The sequence below is a fragment of the Aythya marila genome (assembly GCF_965140915.1).
Source record: "Aythya marila genome assembly, chromosome: 1".
Taxonomy (NCBI): domain Eukaryota; kingdom Metazoa; phylum Chordata; class Aves; order Anseriformes; family Anatidae; genus Aythya; species Aythya marila.
In genome coordinates this window covers 176,805,312-176,821,717 of record NC_139042.1, presented here as the reverse complement: position 1 = coordinate 176,821,717, position 16,406 = coordinate 176,805,312, and the positions used below count along the sequence as shown (strand labels likewise).

The following is a 16,406-nucleotide window of genomic DNA, read 5'->3' as shown; positions in this document are numbered from 1 at the left end:
GTGTAGTTTCCAGGAGGATTTGCTCCCTGATCTTGCAAGGCACAGAGGTGAGACTGACTAGCCTGTAGTTCCCTGGGTCTTCCTTTTTTCCCTTTTTAAAAATGGGGGTTGTGTTTTCCTTCTTCCAGTCAGTGGGAACTTCACCGGGCTGCCATGATTTCTCAAATATGATGGACAGTGGCTTAGCAATTTCATCCGCCTGTTCCCTCGGGACCCCTGAATGCATCTCAACAGGTCTCATGAACTTGTTCACCTTCAGGTTCCTTAGAAGGTCTCAAACCTAGGGTGGTTCTTCATTCTCCCAGTCTCCTGCCTTTGCTTTTTGTGACCTGAGTGCAGGGTGCACTCTTGACAGCAAAGACTGGGGAAAAAGGTTGTTGAGTACCTCAGCCTTTGCTACATGTATATCCCAGGTAATCAGGTCTCCCATCTCCTTCCAGATAGGGTCCACAATTTCCCTAGTCTTCCTTTAATCGCCAACATACCTATAGATGTTTTTCTCGATGCCCTTGATGTCTCTGGCCAGATTTAATTCTATTAGGATGTTAAGTGATCTAACCTGATCCCTGTCTGCTTGGACGATTTCTCTGTATTTCTCCCAGGTTACCTGTCCTTGCTTCCACCCTCTGTAGGCCCCCTTTTTGTGTTTGAGTTTGGCCAGGAGCTCCTCATTCATCCATGCACGCCTCCTGTCATTTTTGCCTGACTTCACTTTGTTGGGGTGCATTTCTTCTGAGTTTGGTGGAGGTGATCCTTGAATATTCACCGGTTTTCTTGGACAGCTATTCCTTCCAAAGTTTTATGTCACAGTACTCTATCAAGCAGAATCCTGAAGAGGCCAAAGCCTGTTCTCCTGAAACCCAGGGTAGTGAGCTTGCTGTGTGGTACATGTCAATGCATGTCCTCAGCTGATGAAGCATTAAGAGAGAGTTCTATTTATTCTGTGTGCCTCTGGGGCTATGTTGTGGTTGATGGAGAATATATACGTGAAAATTATCAACTGATAATTAGCAGATGAAAAACTAAGTTTTCCCAAAAACTGTGTTCATCTGAAAACTATGGAAACAATGCTTTTGTTGTAGGTAATGAAAAGTATGATAATAGTCATTTATCTTCTGAAATATTCAGTCTACCTCATGAGTAAGCATTCTTGAAAAGCAGTCTTTAAAACTTAGAAAACATTCAAAATTGTGTATGGTAGCTCAAATATGTAAAAAATGACAATGGATCTCACCAATAGCTATTATGAAATGTGTAATCTTAAGCCAAAATGCACAAATAACATATTATTCCAAAATGCAGTAGCAAGTTCTTGTAAACATTGAATTGATTTTCCTTTTTTCTCCTGTTTGCAGCTGCTAGTCTGATTCGAATTGTTTATTCACAGGATGAAAGAGATGTTTTTAAGCATTCTCAACAGTTGCAAGTGATTGATGTAAATTTAAAAAAAAAAAAAAAAAAAAAAAAGCTACTCTGTTTTAAAGAGAGTTGCTAGGAAACATGCAGTTTGAAGATGAAATCTCCCACTGAGCTTCTCTTTGGCTGTAGAATAGGAAATATGTTATAGGGTGTCCTGAGTTACCAATTACGTGGATAAACTGTTAAATTTTTATAAATATAAATACATCTGCCATGAACTTATTGAATACACGATTCATTCCCATATCTTCATTTAGTTATGAATTACAAGGTATTACTAAACTTGAGAAAATGTGAAAATCAGATAGAAAATGCCAAAAGAGCTATGAATGTTTTCATAATGTTATTTCATTTTCTGAAACATCAAATGAATTTTTTCTTAGATATGGATCTAATGTATTTGAGATTTAATTTCAAGATGATCTTCTGAGTACTCAAAGCAATCAGCATACCCATTCTTTTATTTTTTAAACTTAAAATCGAAACTGCAAGGATAACAACAATTATTGTGTTAATTTTATTGGAGAAGTATATTTTGCCCCTTGAAAGTTGTCAGATGAAGTAACCAAAATATTCTCTTTATCATATGAAAGAGTGCATACTTTTAGTAATTGATATTTATTTGTATTCATGGTGACTTTTTTTCATGCTATTTTTAGAGCAATGGGTGTGTTCAATTATCTTGGATGCAAGGGTAAATTATTTGGGCTTTAAGACACAAATGGGAGCTAGTATAGGAACAGAGCAATGTGCTGTTCTCTGTGATACTCTGTGTTTGGCAGGGGTTTATTGATTTTTGTTAGCTGAAAATTTCTACCAGGCAATCTATAAGCAACATAGCCCTTGCAGCATACTTTCAGAAAAGCATGAGCAATGTCTGTGAAGAACAGCAGTAAGTGATCTTTTTCTTATTTATTACCTTAGAAGAAAGAACAGCCAGTTGCTGATAGAGCAAAACTTGTGAATAGGGACTTGGAGAACTGGCTGCCTGGCCCTTTGCTACTGACATGTTGATTAAGGACAGTGCTTCAGTACAGCTGAGCAACACTGTTATCTGAAGGTATCTGAAAACAAAACCTTTTTGCAGCTCAATGACTCATGAAAAGAAACTAAGCTGTATTAATAATTAATAGCAAAGCTGAGTTGTTGATCTTGCTACAAATTAGGATATGCCTAACCTTTCTAAAAAATATGTTTGTAATAGCAGTCAGTACTAAATGACAGAGTCATTGATTAACTGCAACATGAGATAGGCATGTGACCACTTGTAGGGAAAAGAATCCCTTGTAGGGAAAAGAATCTTTATTTATAATGAATTGTGAATGCAAATAAGACATCTTATTAGTTGCATGAGCTGTTTGAGAGGACCAACTAACAGAAAGTCCAAACAAAGAATGAAAAAAAAAAAAAAAAAGAAAATGGAAGGGATGAGGTTGCAGGCAAGCAAAGTCCCATAAGGCTCCTTAATTGCTTAATCAAAAAGCAAGAGTACCTACTGAGCAACCAACTGAAGAAATTACTGAGTCTTGAAGTCTGATTCTTAGATGTGTAAATACAAAAGAAGCAGGAGGGTTAAATCCACAGTGTGAATAACTACCAGCATGTTTTCCTATGTTAAAAAATAGTGCATTAGAAAATTACAATGAAAAACAGCTTGTACCAATGAGGTTGCAATTCAAGTATGTGTTATCTTCTGTACTTTACGTCAGTCTTCTGCAATAACATATTTTTGTTTCTTCTTATTGGCTTTCTGTTTTCTTGATGCCTTGATAAGGTGCTATGACTTTCAAGTGCAAAAGGCACAGCTCTAACACGTCTAGAGAAGGAATTTATTATCTTCTTTATGCTTGGTTATTTGTGCTTATTAATTTAGCCTAAGTATATTAATGAACAGAAGCATTTATTTATTTATTTACTTAACAATATGGAAAATATAGAAGATCATCTTATTTATGGGCCATCAAGTTGAAGGGTTTCTTAGCTGGCTTTTGTTCATGTGAAGTAAAGAAAGCAGCTATACTCTTTTTAAAGAGTGGTATAGAAAATACTAGAAGCACACTTCTGTTGGTGACTCACTGTTTGGACCAATGGTCAACTACTGAAGGCAGCAGCATGAGTTTTGAAAGGCAGAAATTTGAAATTGCATTTACATTTGAACAAATCTGGCAAAAATGTAGAGTATAATTATAGGAATCAAAGGTGATCAAAAGGAAATAAAGCATTTTTATACAAGCCTTTCTGAAGCGAATTAAGGCCACTTATTGACTCTAAGAGATAGACAGCTGTCATCTAAAATCTTTTGTAGACACAACAGTGCTATAAGAGCAGAGCTGACTTGGAAGTTTACTTACAGTAATCCCAGAGCACTGTAATGAGATAAATCTGTGTAGTGGGAAGGAGCTTAGCTGTCATGACTTTTCTGGTAATAGAGAAGAGCAGGAAACACTAGTGGTTAAAGTATTGGTTTCAGAATTAGATCGAAGGTTTGGGGATAGTGTTTGAGAAGACAGACTTTTGAATAAGATGTAATTCACCTCCTAATATCACAGTCTAACCTAAAATTCAAAAGCTTGACTGATTACAAAATTAAATTGCAAAGACCAAAATAGTAGATGACCATGGGTGATACAATAAATAGTATATGATGTGCATCATTATTTTATTTAACTTCAAAGGTTTGATGGTAATTCTAAATACTACGTAAGTAATAAAATTTTTGAGGAGCTACTAATCATAGCAAAAAAAATGCAACCTCTTCTAAGAAAATCAGGATAACAAGCAGTTAAATGCTTACTAAAATCAGTAAAAGAGCCTGAAATAATAATAATAATAAAATACAAAACACTGATTAGGTTGAAGTATTGTGTTGCTCCTAAAAAGCTTTGATTATAAGTTTCCACTGTGTTAATTTACTAGTAAATTATTGCAATTATGTATATTCATGTTTTGAAAAAGGGTGGAGAACCCGAGATTTCCTCTAGATTTTTGTATTTATTTATAGTCTAATCTGGACGGAATTTCTACCAATTCTAAAACCTGAATGTGTGTAATTATAATGATATAGCAGGAAATGAGAACTGCAACAAGAATCTTGATTTACCTCTCTTAGCTGTGTGTACCAAGCCAGAGCTCCTAAACACTTTCCTTTGCCCCCTCTCCATCAGTTCTGTGCTAGGGATTCCTAAGGGGGAGCTCTGAGGAGATGCCAGGGGCTGATGCAGCTCCCATGCTGAAAGCCTAAGGAAAGGAAGATCTCATTATGGTAAAAGCCGAGATTTACTAACACACACAATTTGATGACATTTCTTCTTCCACACTCTTCCAGTCTTGAGATATCTATTGTTAATTTTCTAGTATACAGCTGTGAGCTGATTCTCTGTTTTTCCCAGCTCCTCCCTTTTCACTTTGTGGTAGTCTAGCTGATACACAACAGATTAAATAATCTCCCCCATCTGTATCATATCTTTTCCTTCAGTCTTTTGGTCTCTTGCTGTGGGTAGTACAAACTCCTTATCCTCACGTATCTTCATCTACCTTCATTTCCTTCTCCATTGCTTTTCCTCTATATCTTTCTTTCTGACTGCCCCTTTGGCTTAGTTTATTATTTCTATCCTCCCACACTTCAGTTACATGTCCCGCTTAATGTTCCTTCCCTCTGTGATGCTGACTTCAGTTTCTTTGCTTACTCTTCATCCCCTTAACATCCCCACTCTTGCTTGCATTTTCACAGTAGACCTCTATCCCTCTGTATATCCCCACTCTATCTTAATTTCATATCTAGTAGTTCCTGTAGTTTAGTGGCACTGCTTTAGATCTCCTGATCTTTATTCATCTGACTGGTTTACCTGCTCTTTTGCCTTTGCCTTTGCTTTTGTGATTAGATTATATTACACTTTATATTCTTGCAAAGTGATGATGTCATCTACAGGTTTACATTAAGTAGGGAAATGATGTCAAACCATCTATTTCATAGCTGTAAAGCAAGTGGTTTTGCTTCTTAATGAAGGCAAGAGTAAGCAGTGAAGACCTGAAGAAAGCTACACAGAATAAGGAAGAAAATGCAGACATTTTCCTAAAAGTTTTTTGTTGTTGTTGTTGTGTTTGTTTGCTTGTTTGTTTTTGAGAGAGAGAGATTAAAGAATCATTGTGATTTGGTAGTATAAAGAGGCAGGTCTTTCCTTTTGTCCTGGGAGCACCCAGATCATAATGAAGCATCATGAGACACTGCAAGTCTCCAGAGCAGTTCTAGGAGGTCCCCATGCTCAAAATTGAATGTGCTTTCTATTCAGCAGCCAATGTCCCAGTTTTTCCCCACTTCCTCTGGGAGGACCACATTCCAGACAGCTATCCAGGAGTTTTCTTGAATCTAACAAGGCAAAGGCCCTGTAGTCATGTTTTGGGAAACTGAACTGAAGAAAGGATATAAATGTGCCAATGAACATTAGATAGTAATTAAAGTGTACACATTTGCAGTTAAGTGCTTGCTCATTTTATTTTATATTTTTAAAATCTCTTACTCATTTGCTAAAATTATGATGCTTTGTTGTTAGAAAAAGAGGATAGTATACTGTGCAGGTTAAATGGTGTAGAACCAGACAAGCAATCATTCTCTCCTTTTACAGGGCAGAAAAGTGAGTCATACTAATGACTTCTTTTGTTAGGGAATGATTTTTACTTAGCCAACAATAGCCTTCTCTCTCTGCAAGGAAAGAAAAGATGAGAGCTATAAAGGAAAAAAGGCAATGGATGACACCACATGAGCATTGCAGCTCACAGTGCTGCTTCCACTGGGAGTGCTGCTCCCTCAAATTCTCCTGGGTTCACACTTGGGTAGCTGGGTAGTAGCATCACATACAGTCACGCTGCTTCAGGCATACAGAGGATAACTCCTGTGCTGTCTCATCTAATAGCAGGCAGTTCTGCTGGAATTCACCAGAGCAGTGTGAAGCAGTCTGACTTCTCATCCACAAGCTGAGATAAATCAGCAGAGATGTGCTGTATACGCAGAACTCACCCAGCTGAAATAAGTGAGAGCAAGGAAAGAATTTTAATCCTGGCAGGGGGGATATTTTTATATCTGAATAAAATGAGGTATTTATAGCATTCACTGACACAATTTTTATTTACTGAAATTTGAAGCAGTGCTCAGACTACATCTTCTGAGCCACCAGAAAGGCATTTTCAGAGAGCTAGAGATAAGAGTAGCTTTCCAGAAAGAACTTGAGTTCTGCAAAAGAGAGGGAGGAGGCATATTCTGTCTGCAGTAGTGCCTATAACGTCAGAGAGAGTGCACAGGTTTACTCTTAGTAGTTTCATCTGTTAATACATTTGAACACAGCTATTATCACCCTGAGTTACTGTGTAATTATTACTGTTCCCAACGGAGTTACTGTTTCGTTGCTGTTTAATTATGTGCATTATTTCAGAGGGACTGTGCAATTTAATTCATGTCATTGAAATATGTGTTCCAGGAGAGGCAGTGTCATACCATGAGAACCTTCATAGTCAGGATCTAGATACTGGACACGTATACAAAATTGTTTGTTGATGTAACGTACCTCTGAGGAGTCATACAGACACAGCATTTCATACCTCTCCCATTTTAAGATGGATGCCTAAAATAGCTGTGAATATCCTTTGTTTAGTAGAGAAAAGGATAATACTGGAGTCTAAAGAAAGTTCAGAAGCAAGAGAGTAACATTGGTTGAATTCTGCCACTTGGATCTGCCTACAGTATGCATACGTATTTGTTGCCAATGTGAGAGTTTTTTTCCAGGGAATATTTCTAAATCAATCCTACCTTTTGGGATCACTGTACAGGTCTTGTTTTGCTGAATAATGTTTTCATGTAACAGCCATGATTTTCACAACTATTAGTACAGTTTAGACATGCTTGTTAAAAATATTTCAACTTTACAAGAGAACAAGAGTCCAGGTAAAAGGTAGAAGCCGTGGTCAGAGTCATCAATACCTGTAATGGGCAACTGGAAATCAGTAGCATCAAGACTGCATCCCACAAAAAGTGACAAAGGCATATTAACATGTGCTAGAGTACTGTACTGAAGGGTATTTAACTACACGTGAGCATATTCATGTAATGAAATAGTAACAAAATTTATAAACTTATTAGAGCAGGTAATATTTTCACATACCCAATATATGACAATATTCTGTCAGGGATGGAAGCCTTTCTTTGTGTGAAGGCCATAACTTAAACAGTGATACAATAGAACCAATCAAGAGAAGACAGGAGGAGTATGAACAAGATATGATGGATATAAAAGGGTTATATATGTGTTTTTATTTATGCATGGCAAGAAATCCATTAAAGAAAAAGGAAAATTACACACTTCAAAAAAGTTAACACATTGCCCTAAAGAAACAGATAACAACCACCATACAGAAGGCAAAGCTAGCAAAAAATTGCTTGAGAGAAGTAAAAAGTGTTAAGTATTTAGGAAAATGGTATCTAAAATCTCAAAATATTCAAAAGAAGCTGCATGTTCCTGTAGTTTCAATTTAGTATACATACAGGAAGAATTTCTCTCATTGGGAGAAAATAAAGCTTTAAATATGACATTACAATAATCATTATGTTCAGCAATGAAAAGGAAATGCATAAAAACGAATACTGCCTTTCCATAAGATCATAAATTGTATGCTAAAAGTTTTAAAGGAATGATATACTAGACAACTTAAATGAATCCTTAAAAAGATTCATATACTTTGGTTTCACTGTATTTTTTTTTCTTGCAGACTTTGAAATCATTAATTATAGTGTAGTATTTACTGAGACTGGGGAGGACAGAATCTGCGTGTTCCTTATGTTGTTGCAAACTACAGAATACTTCAACATATCTAACACTGTAAAGTGTTGTCACAGAAACGATCTAGATCCCATGCAAGGCATACTTCTGATTTAGGAAGATTGATTTAATAAAGGATGTTCAGTACTGACAATTGCTATATTACTTACTATCACCAGGAAACCTGAGTATCCTTCAAGAGCATGCTGTCTGAATAGAAGAGATCATTATTTTAATCCAGAAAATTTGATAGTGCGTTTAGTGCATTTATTATCCAAAATAATCTATCCTTTAGTATTCTGTTTAGACAGATATTATGGCAAGCTGAATGTGATATGAGATAAAACCTTGTTTCAGAATTATTTACTCCTTTTTATTTCTCTCTCATCAGGTGGTTTTAGTTCTCTGAATACTGGTGTTGCACGGCAGAATTCCTTTTAAGATAATCTCAGAATAGAAGATAACCATGTGGTTCTTCATCGGTCACCTTATTACATTCTGTTTCATCTTCTGTGAGAGCGGTCATCTTCACGGTAAGATGACCTTCCATGTTAATTCATTTAACTGTTTTAAGCTGTGTTCATTCCAAGGTCAATTATGCTATTTGTATGGCTTTAGTTCATTTGTGTAGATACAATGAAATACTAAATGTGATTAAGGAAGCTGTAAGGAAGCATACTTCCTACAATGGAAGACATAATTAAAAGCTTGCAAAAATGAGATCTGAACTTTAAATTTGTTCTTGTTTATTCTCAGTTGGCATACAGAATTATTTTTTTCTCTATAGTCATCCAAGATTATAAAAAATGTATCAACCATCTAGTTGTGCACAGATAATCAACACATTTGGAAGAATGGAAATATGCCCACAAGAAGACACAATAAACAGAAAATTCTATAATGTAGACGTTATCTAAAATTCACAAAATCTGGATTTCCTGTCAGCACAGCATAGTGGTAGTTTTCAAAACATATGGGGCAAAAACTTGGGGCAATACTACATGTGCTGACTTTAATCTGAAATTATAAACAGTAAAACTTTTCATAAATACAGATGCAGCCATAAACATTAAAAATTGCAGGAGCTATGTCTCTAATATCTGAAACTACAGAGGTGTTTGCAACTCAAATTTTGGTTTAGCTCTAAAAGATAGAAGGATCTTTTTGGAAAGTTAAAATTAAAGATTAAAAACTAGTTTTTGTTCCAATCCTTCCAAACAACTTGAAATTTGTAAATCCTGTTTCAGACATCCTTGTCAATTTAAATGATGCTGGGTTTTAGTTGCCATTATGAATTGGATTGTCAACATAAATAGAGCTCTCCTCAAGAAAGAGAATGTTTTACTTATGTACAGACTGCATGGATTAAGATCAGAGCATGTAAAAAGCAAAATAATGAAGTTGTGCATACACAAAATGATGACTGAGATTTGAGAAGTGCAATTATTGTGTAGTAATGATGCAGTTGTTTTCTAATGCATGTGAAGGTAGGCTGTAGACCATTCCCTACTTTGTGAGGAAAGTTATTCATAAAACTAGTTTTACTGCATGTCATAAAGCATACTGATATGTTTTTTGTTTTGTTTTCTTGTGGGTGGTGGCTGTTACATAATTATGTATTGAGTCTGTAATTGAAACAAGCACTTCATGATCTTGTTTAATCTGGCCTACCATTTCAGGTATCAACTCAACAATATCATAAGACCATATTGTTTGTATTACTGAGTCCAAAAATATGTTTAATATTTGATGTAAGCACACTACATTTAGGAAGTTACTATGTAGATCACAGGAGTGCTTATTCACTTAGTGAAAACACTATTTTATTCTATGAAGGGTTTAAACTTGGTTCTTTACTCCAAGTCTGAGTTTGCTGGACGATATACTTACACCTAATAAAAATCAAGACCTTTAAAATCTTGTTATCTCTTAAAACATATTTATTAGGTGTTTTAAGAGTTTTGTCCTTGTTAAGATAAGAGGGTTATTGATGGCACCAAAATAAAAAACTAAAATTCACAACTTTAATTTAATACTGGGCTTTTCCTGAAAAAAGTCTGTCAGCTATCACCAGTAACATGAGGTGTGATTTCATTTTAACAAAACTAGCCAAAGAAGTGCTGGAAATTGACTGATTAAAAAAAGGTGTGTGGGTCAACCACTGACAAAAAACATCTAGTTAATCTCTTGATGGTCAGCTATGAATGATCAACTAATGATGAATGCTATTGTGTATTATGTACATTACAGTTGTGCCCATAAGCCAGAGATCACAGAATCATAGAATGGTTTGGGTTGGATTGGAAAGGACCTTAAAGAAGATCATTTAGTTTCAACCTCCCTTGCTATGGCAGGGCCACCTCCCACTAGACTAGGTTGCTCAAAGCCCCATACAACCTCTGGGGCTTGGCATCAGAAGGTACCTCATGCCAGGTGCCTTAGAATGACATTGGAAGATGGTGTGCTATGAGTGTCACTAGCAAGTGACATAGAAAGAACAAAGATGAGTCTGATGATGTTGAATGTAGTTTGAGTGTGCACTGATATGGCAATATGCATTTTATCTTTCATTTGACTGTAATTGGCTTTGGTAGGTTCATGTGAGAAAAATAGAAGGCATTGGTGTGAAGAGTTTTGAATATGAGGAGGTTCTAATAGTGCTGGTTGTAGAAGGCTTTTCAAGTTCAAAGAAAATTCCTAACTTATCTTTTGGTAAGGAGTAAATCCGGGACTTGCATACATTTTTCATCTAAAGTCAAAGATAAAACTTACTGCCACCATTAAGGACTACAGCACCATGCTCCAATGTGGAGGATTCATAGTCTTGTACAATCACAGGGAGTTCGTTATCTCTAATGCATTATTAAAAGGCTGAGTAGCACACACACACTCAGCTGTTGGACCAGCTCTACTTTGCATAAATAATTAAATACCTATTTGAGTTAAGTCTGCTGCTGTCATCTGGGAATTTTAGCGTCCTTTTAGATTACATAAATATGAATCTGCAGTCTTTGCTCTGCCCTAGGACTTGAATCTTGCTAGAGGATTTCTCATTTCATATGAGTGCTAGAGCTGCTGGTAGTCTTAGCAAATTTTCTCTTTCAATGTATTTCTTGGCAATGTCATGGAAACCAGAAAATGCATAGCTACAGTAATCAAGATGAAATAAAAGGGGTTGCTTGAAAATGTCACAGGATGGTTACAAAGAGAAAAATAGCTACTGTAGAGAAAGAAAGAGCACAATTAGGGTGATCAGGTCAAGTTTTAGGAGGTATTCTTCTACATGTGATGCCATTGAGGGGAATGCATTGTCAATAGTAATGGAGAATATGGAAATTGAGGGCAGTTTATGAGTAAAGATCAAAAGTTTTCATTTCAGTGACAAGATAAATCAAGGATCATGGTGAATAGACAAGTTAGCAGTAAAAAGATTGCTTCAACATTTTTTAAGAAAACATGGGCTTTCCTTTGAAGTATTTTTGGCTCAAGTTGTCTCCTGTAGTCCCAGATGCACCGTTCTAAGGTGATTCTACATGAGTTGCCTTAGGGCAAACTGATCCATGACCAGAATCACCAGATAAGGATTTTGCAACCCATGGCTCCTAAACAGACCTACTATATGAACTGCTCTAGGGTCAGGAAACACGTACTTTTCAGAGTCAATGTCTAACTATACGGTCTGTCTCGAGTACAAAGACAGCTGCCAAAAAGGTTTAAAGCATTAAGAATTCATGCTTTGGATAAAACCATGGAAGCTTCCAAGCATAAGTACTGGAAGTATCTTGGAAGCATGGAGGTAGGAAGCTGAAAACCAGAATGCTACCCTGACTTGAAATTTTCAGAATTTGGCCTGAAAGGATCACAGTTATTTTGGCACTCTGTAAGCCAAGGATTGTGACCTATTTTCAAACAAATCTTTTTCCTACTACAAGAAATTTACATTTTGTTGTTGTTGTTGTTGCTCCAAAACCAAAATACATGCCTTTTTAGAATTTTGGAGTTTTCTCTGGAACAACACCCCCGACTTCTATTTTATGATAATCAAAGGCCGAAGTTAAAAATTGTTTTAATTACAAGCCATTACCCATTAGAGTAGAATGTGCAGTTTCTTGAATGAAGTGAAGCAAACATTACATGAATAAGTGGATCAGAAGTTTAGACAGAAATCATCTTCTGCTATGAGACAGGAGGAATTTTTATTTTCCAGGTAAATTAATGTTTGAAATGTAGCCTTGCAGATATAAGTTGATGAAAAAGCCGTAAGTAATTTGGTCTTTCGCTTACTGATATAACAGACAGTTATAGTAAGGGTTGCTTTTCTGAGTACATTTGAGCAGTGTAAGGCATAGAAAGCAGCAAATCACTCCTCAGGGAACATCGAGATGACTGTCAGTCCACTGCCAAAAAAGTTATTTCACGCCTATTACTGCTAATATTTGACTCTTCTTCTCTTTCCTCTGACATGTGGGTTCTCTTCAACATATTCCTCAGAGGCCTTTGATTTCTTGTTATATTCATATCCTATTGACAAGTCTGGATTTTAGACTTTGCTTTCATCTGTCATATCCCATATGAATCAATGAACTAAACTGTATCTTCACGTGGGATAATAAATTGGGCCAAAAGAATTAAGAGTCTGATCCAAAATCATGCATGTTTTATTCTATTTTTTTCTCAAAAAAAAAAAACAAACTGCAGAGGGCTTACATTTTGTTGTGCTTAGTGAGTACTCAATTACATTTGTCTGTAGGAGGAATCAACAGCAAAAAACATTACACTGTCCAATATTTTATTTCTAATCAAACTTTCTGACTTGAGACTTCATGGTGCCAAGTCAGGCAGTATTTGATTTTGGGTCAGATCAAGACTCAAAATGCAGGTTTCTATTCTAGGAACTATTTTAGTTTGTGTAAAATGAGTTGATAGTCCAAGGGCAAAAATGTCAAAAGCACTTCTGTTATTTAGGGAACCTTATGCCTTATTTTCAAAAGTCACTAGGACCCCAAGCGAACGGGTAAGACGTAAGGGACATAAGGCTTCTCAATACAAGACAGTTGTGTTGATGTATAAATGGGGCTATGATTAGGCAACATGTTGAATTTTTAAGTACGTTGTTGGTATTTCTTATGCACTTGGAAGGCTTGTGTGAGGAGATTGTGCAGAGTAGCTACCACACTCTAAATACATTTCTAATTTGCTGAGCACTAGCTTTCCCAAAAGACCAAGCTGTTAGGTTCTTAAGTAACTTTTGAAATAGCACTTGTGTTTCTAAGGAGGAATCACCTAAATGACTTAAGAATCTGATAGTCAAATTTGAGCATGCTGAAAAGTACTTTAATTGGTATTTGTTGGCATTCCTACTGGAAGCGTGAGAAGAGAAGCAAACTTTATCATTTCATTCGTAGGCATAAGGATAAAATTGCTTTGCCAAGGGTTGGAGATTTTCATACTAGAAACTTGCTATAAAAGAAAAACTACATAATAAACTACATGGCTCATTAAGGACTTCATTGACACATGTGAGAAGGCTTAAGATAAGAGTAATTCCCCTGCCTTTGTCAGTCTGGATAAGTAGAGGAAGCCCTCCCAAAGACAATCTAACCCTTTCTTATAATATGAAGTGGCACTATGTGACTGGCTACTTTTTCTGTTTAAGTGCTGACTGGCTCTTGGTGATTGATGTCCCTTTAACATCTTGCTGGCTTTCATTGGTACCTCTTCTCCGTCAGGATAACAGAATCTTCTTTCTAGACTGCTAAATGCTGCATCATGAGTTTTATGGACTTGAACATGTTTGGCTTCAGCACATAAGCTACCCATAAATGCCAAGTGTAATTTTTCCCACCTGATTATTAGAGAAGTAAAAAAATAAATAAATAAAAACCAGCCCCAAACCTTAAATTTTATATGGCTTGGGTTTTCTCTAGCATAGGAGGTTCAAATACATGTCGTGAACTGAGGTCTGAACTGTACATTGTTTAAAGATCTTTACCACAACATTTGGCATTATCCACAATTGCTAAAGAGAGATCTCTCTTTTTTTTTTTTTTTTTCCTAATTAGTTCACTTAATACCCATTTGTCTGCTATGTCTCTGCTTGGGTGTTAGAAGATCATTTAATGCTACAGAAGGGCGTTTGACATTTGTAGATACATAATCATAACATGCTCTGTGGTCATAATGCTCAGAAACCTGAAAGTGCCTTTTTTACCTTCCTGCAAGCCTGGTAGAAATATTTTGGCTCATTCCCAGATCGACTTGGTCCTGAGCATGAGCTTCTCTTTCCTGTGACTTATTGAAAACGGTACAAGATATACTTCTAAATATCAAATGGTTTCTAGGCTTACAATGATGATATGGAACCTGATGAGTTAGTGATAGTTAAGATAATGAATGAATCCATTGCATTTATATATCCATTAACATTCAAGGTTAATCTAGCCATGTGCTGTGTCAACAGATCTTCATCCCTCTCTCATGTGAAAATATGTAATGGGATTCTACAGTGTCAGATCAATACTGATGATAGTGATACTGAATGACTGTCTCGAGCAGACACATTTAGCAATGCTAAATGCCAGAGAAATAGAGAAGTGTACAGGAAGCAGGAGCAGAAGGAGAAGACATTCAATAGAATGATAGAATAAAGTTGCTAATGAAAATAATTTTATATTGGTTTTCAGTGGGAGTGATGGGATTTCACTTCTTTTAGCTTCATTCTGGCATTGACCTCTGCAAAATATTTTACTGTAATTTGTTATCTATACTCATGTCACAATTTGCATTGGTTTTAGAATCAAGTTGATTCTTATCCAGCACAAGACTTGAACATGTGCTTAACATTACATTCACAAGCAATCTTGTTTATTTGGATCAACTTAGGTTCTTAAATTTTGTGATGAATTATGTTGCTGAAATAACGAGAGGCCTTTAATGAACTTTTATTGTTGTCTTATTATTATTGGCCTCCCATTATTATTTGCCAATATTATTATTTTACCCTTTCTAAAGATGAAGTTAAAGACCTTAATTTTTCCAGGAGTAGCTCTTGCAGACATCCCTTAGTAAAACTATATGCCATCTTTTGTTAAGAATATGTTTTCATGACAGTGAAATTAGGCATTTATTCATCAAAAAACTACTTGCTAACCTTCTTACAGCTATCTTCAAAAGTAACTGTTTTATGAACAGTCATTCTAAAAGAAAAATTAATATTTCTTTACATACTTGTGTTTGTTTTTTTTTTTTTAAGCAAAATGATTTTTTGCTGAAGTATGCAATCCATAGGTTAAAAAAAAAACATTCAAATTTTTCTCCCTTTATTTTTCAGCAGTCTCTGTTAGTACCTGGCATTTTGGTCTTACTGTCTTAGAGTCTGATATTTTTCTACTATGCAACTGAATGATTATATTAAAGAAAAGCATGCACTGTCCAGAAGTATTTGGAGGATTAGGGACTTAGGATAGTTTCTGAACTGTAGTTTCTGAACATAAGGATTCGTATATATATATACGAATAGTATATAGTATAGAGTGTAGCACTTCATGTTTTGCTATCTTCCCTTCACTACATTTCAGTAATGTCTGTCATCATTTCCTCTTTCTTTTACATTTGGTACCTTACACGTTAATGTTTTTCTCTTTGACATGTGCAAGTTGTTCTTCCTGGATAAAGCGCCTTGTCAGTGGTGCCACATCTGGGAGCTGTTCCAGAAGCCTAAGTGCCCTAAAAACAGGAAATGCCTGCACCATTTTGTATCTGTTTTGTAGCTGTTTCCCCTATCAAGAACCAGTTACTTCTCTGTTATTTGTTTGTTTGTTTGTTTTTGTTTTGTTTTGTGTGTGTGTGTTTTAATTTAAGGATTTAGCAAGATTAAAGACACTGTAGAACAACTAAGGCAGATATGCAAATAGATACCCATTAAAATCACCATTGCATCATGTGAAGCATTTGGGTGAAGTAACTTAATCTTACATTTAACATCACATTTAGTCTACTTTGTATTTATTTGCCATATAACTACATATCCACCATTTCTGATCAACCCTTTAAATATACAACTTTTTAAAAATTTGTGTGGTAATACTGTCTACCAGTCATGACAATTCTGTTCTGAAAGTAAATTTGGGTCATTTTGTACATTCCAGAAATACAAAGCATTTATAACTTTGTGGACAAGGA

General features: G+C 35.8%; 1 protein-coding gene across 6 annotated transcripts in view; it reads left to right on the top strand.

Moving 5' to 3' along the window:
- Window positions 1-16,406, top strand: part of CNTN1 (contactin 1) — a 251,559-nt gene that overhangs the window by 149,057 nt on the left and 86,096 nt on the right. For all 6 annotated transcript variants that reach the window (XM_082763611.1, XM_082763609.1, XM_082763610.1 and 3 more), the window contains one exon: window positions 8,617-8,758. In XM_082763611.1, coding sequence (XP_082619737.1) covers window positions 8,692-8,758 — 67 coding nt within the window. In that variant the 5' untranslated portion in view covers window positions 8,617-8,691. The remainder of the gene's footprint in view (window positions 1-8,616; window positions 8,759-16,406) is intronic.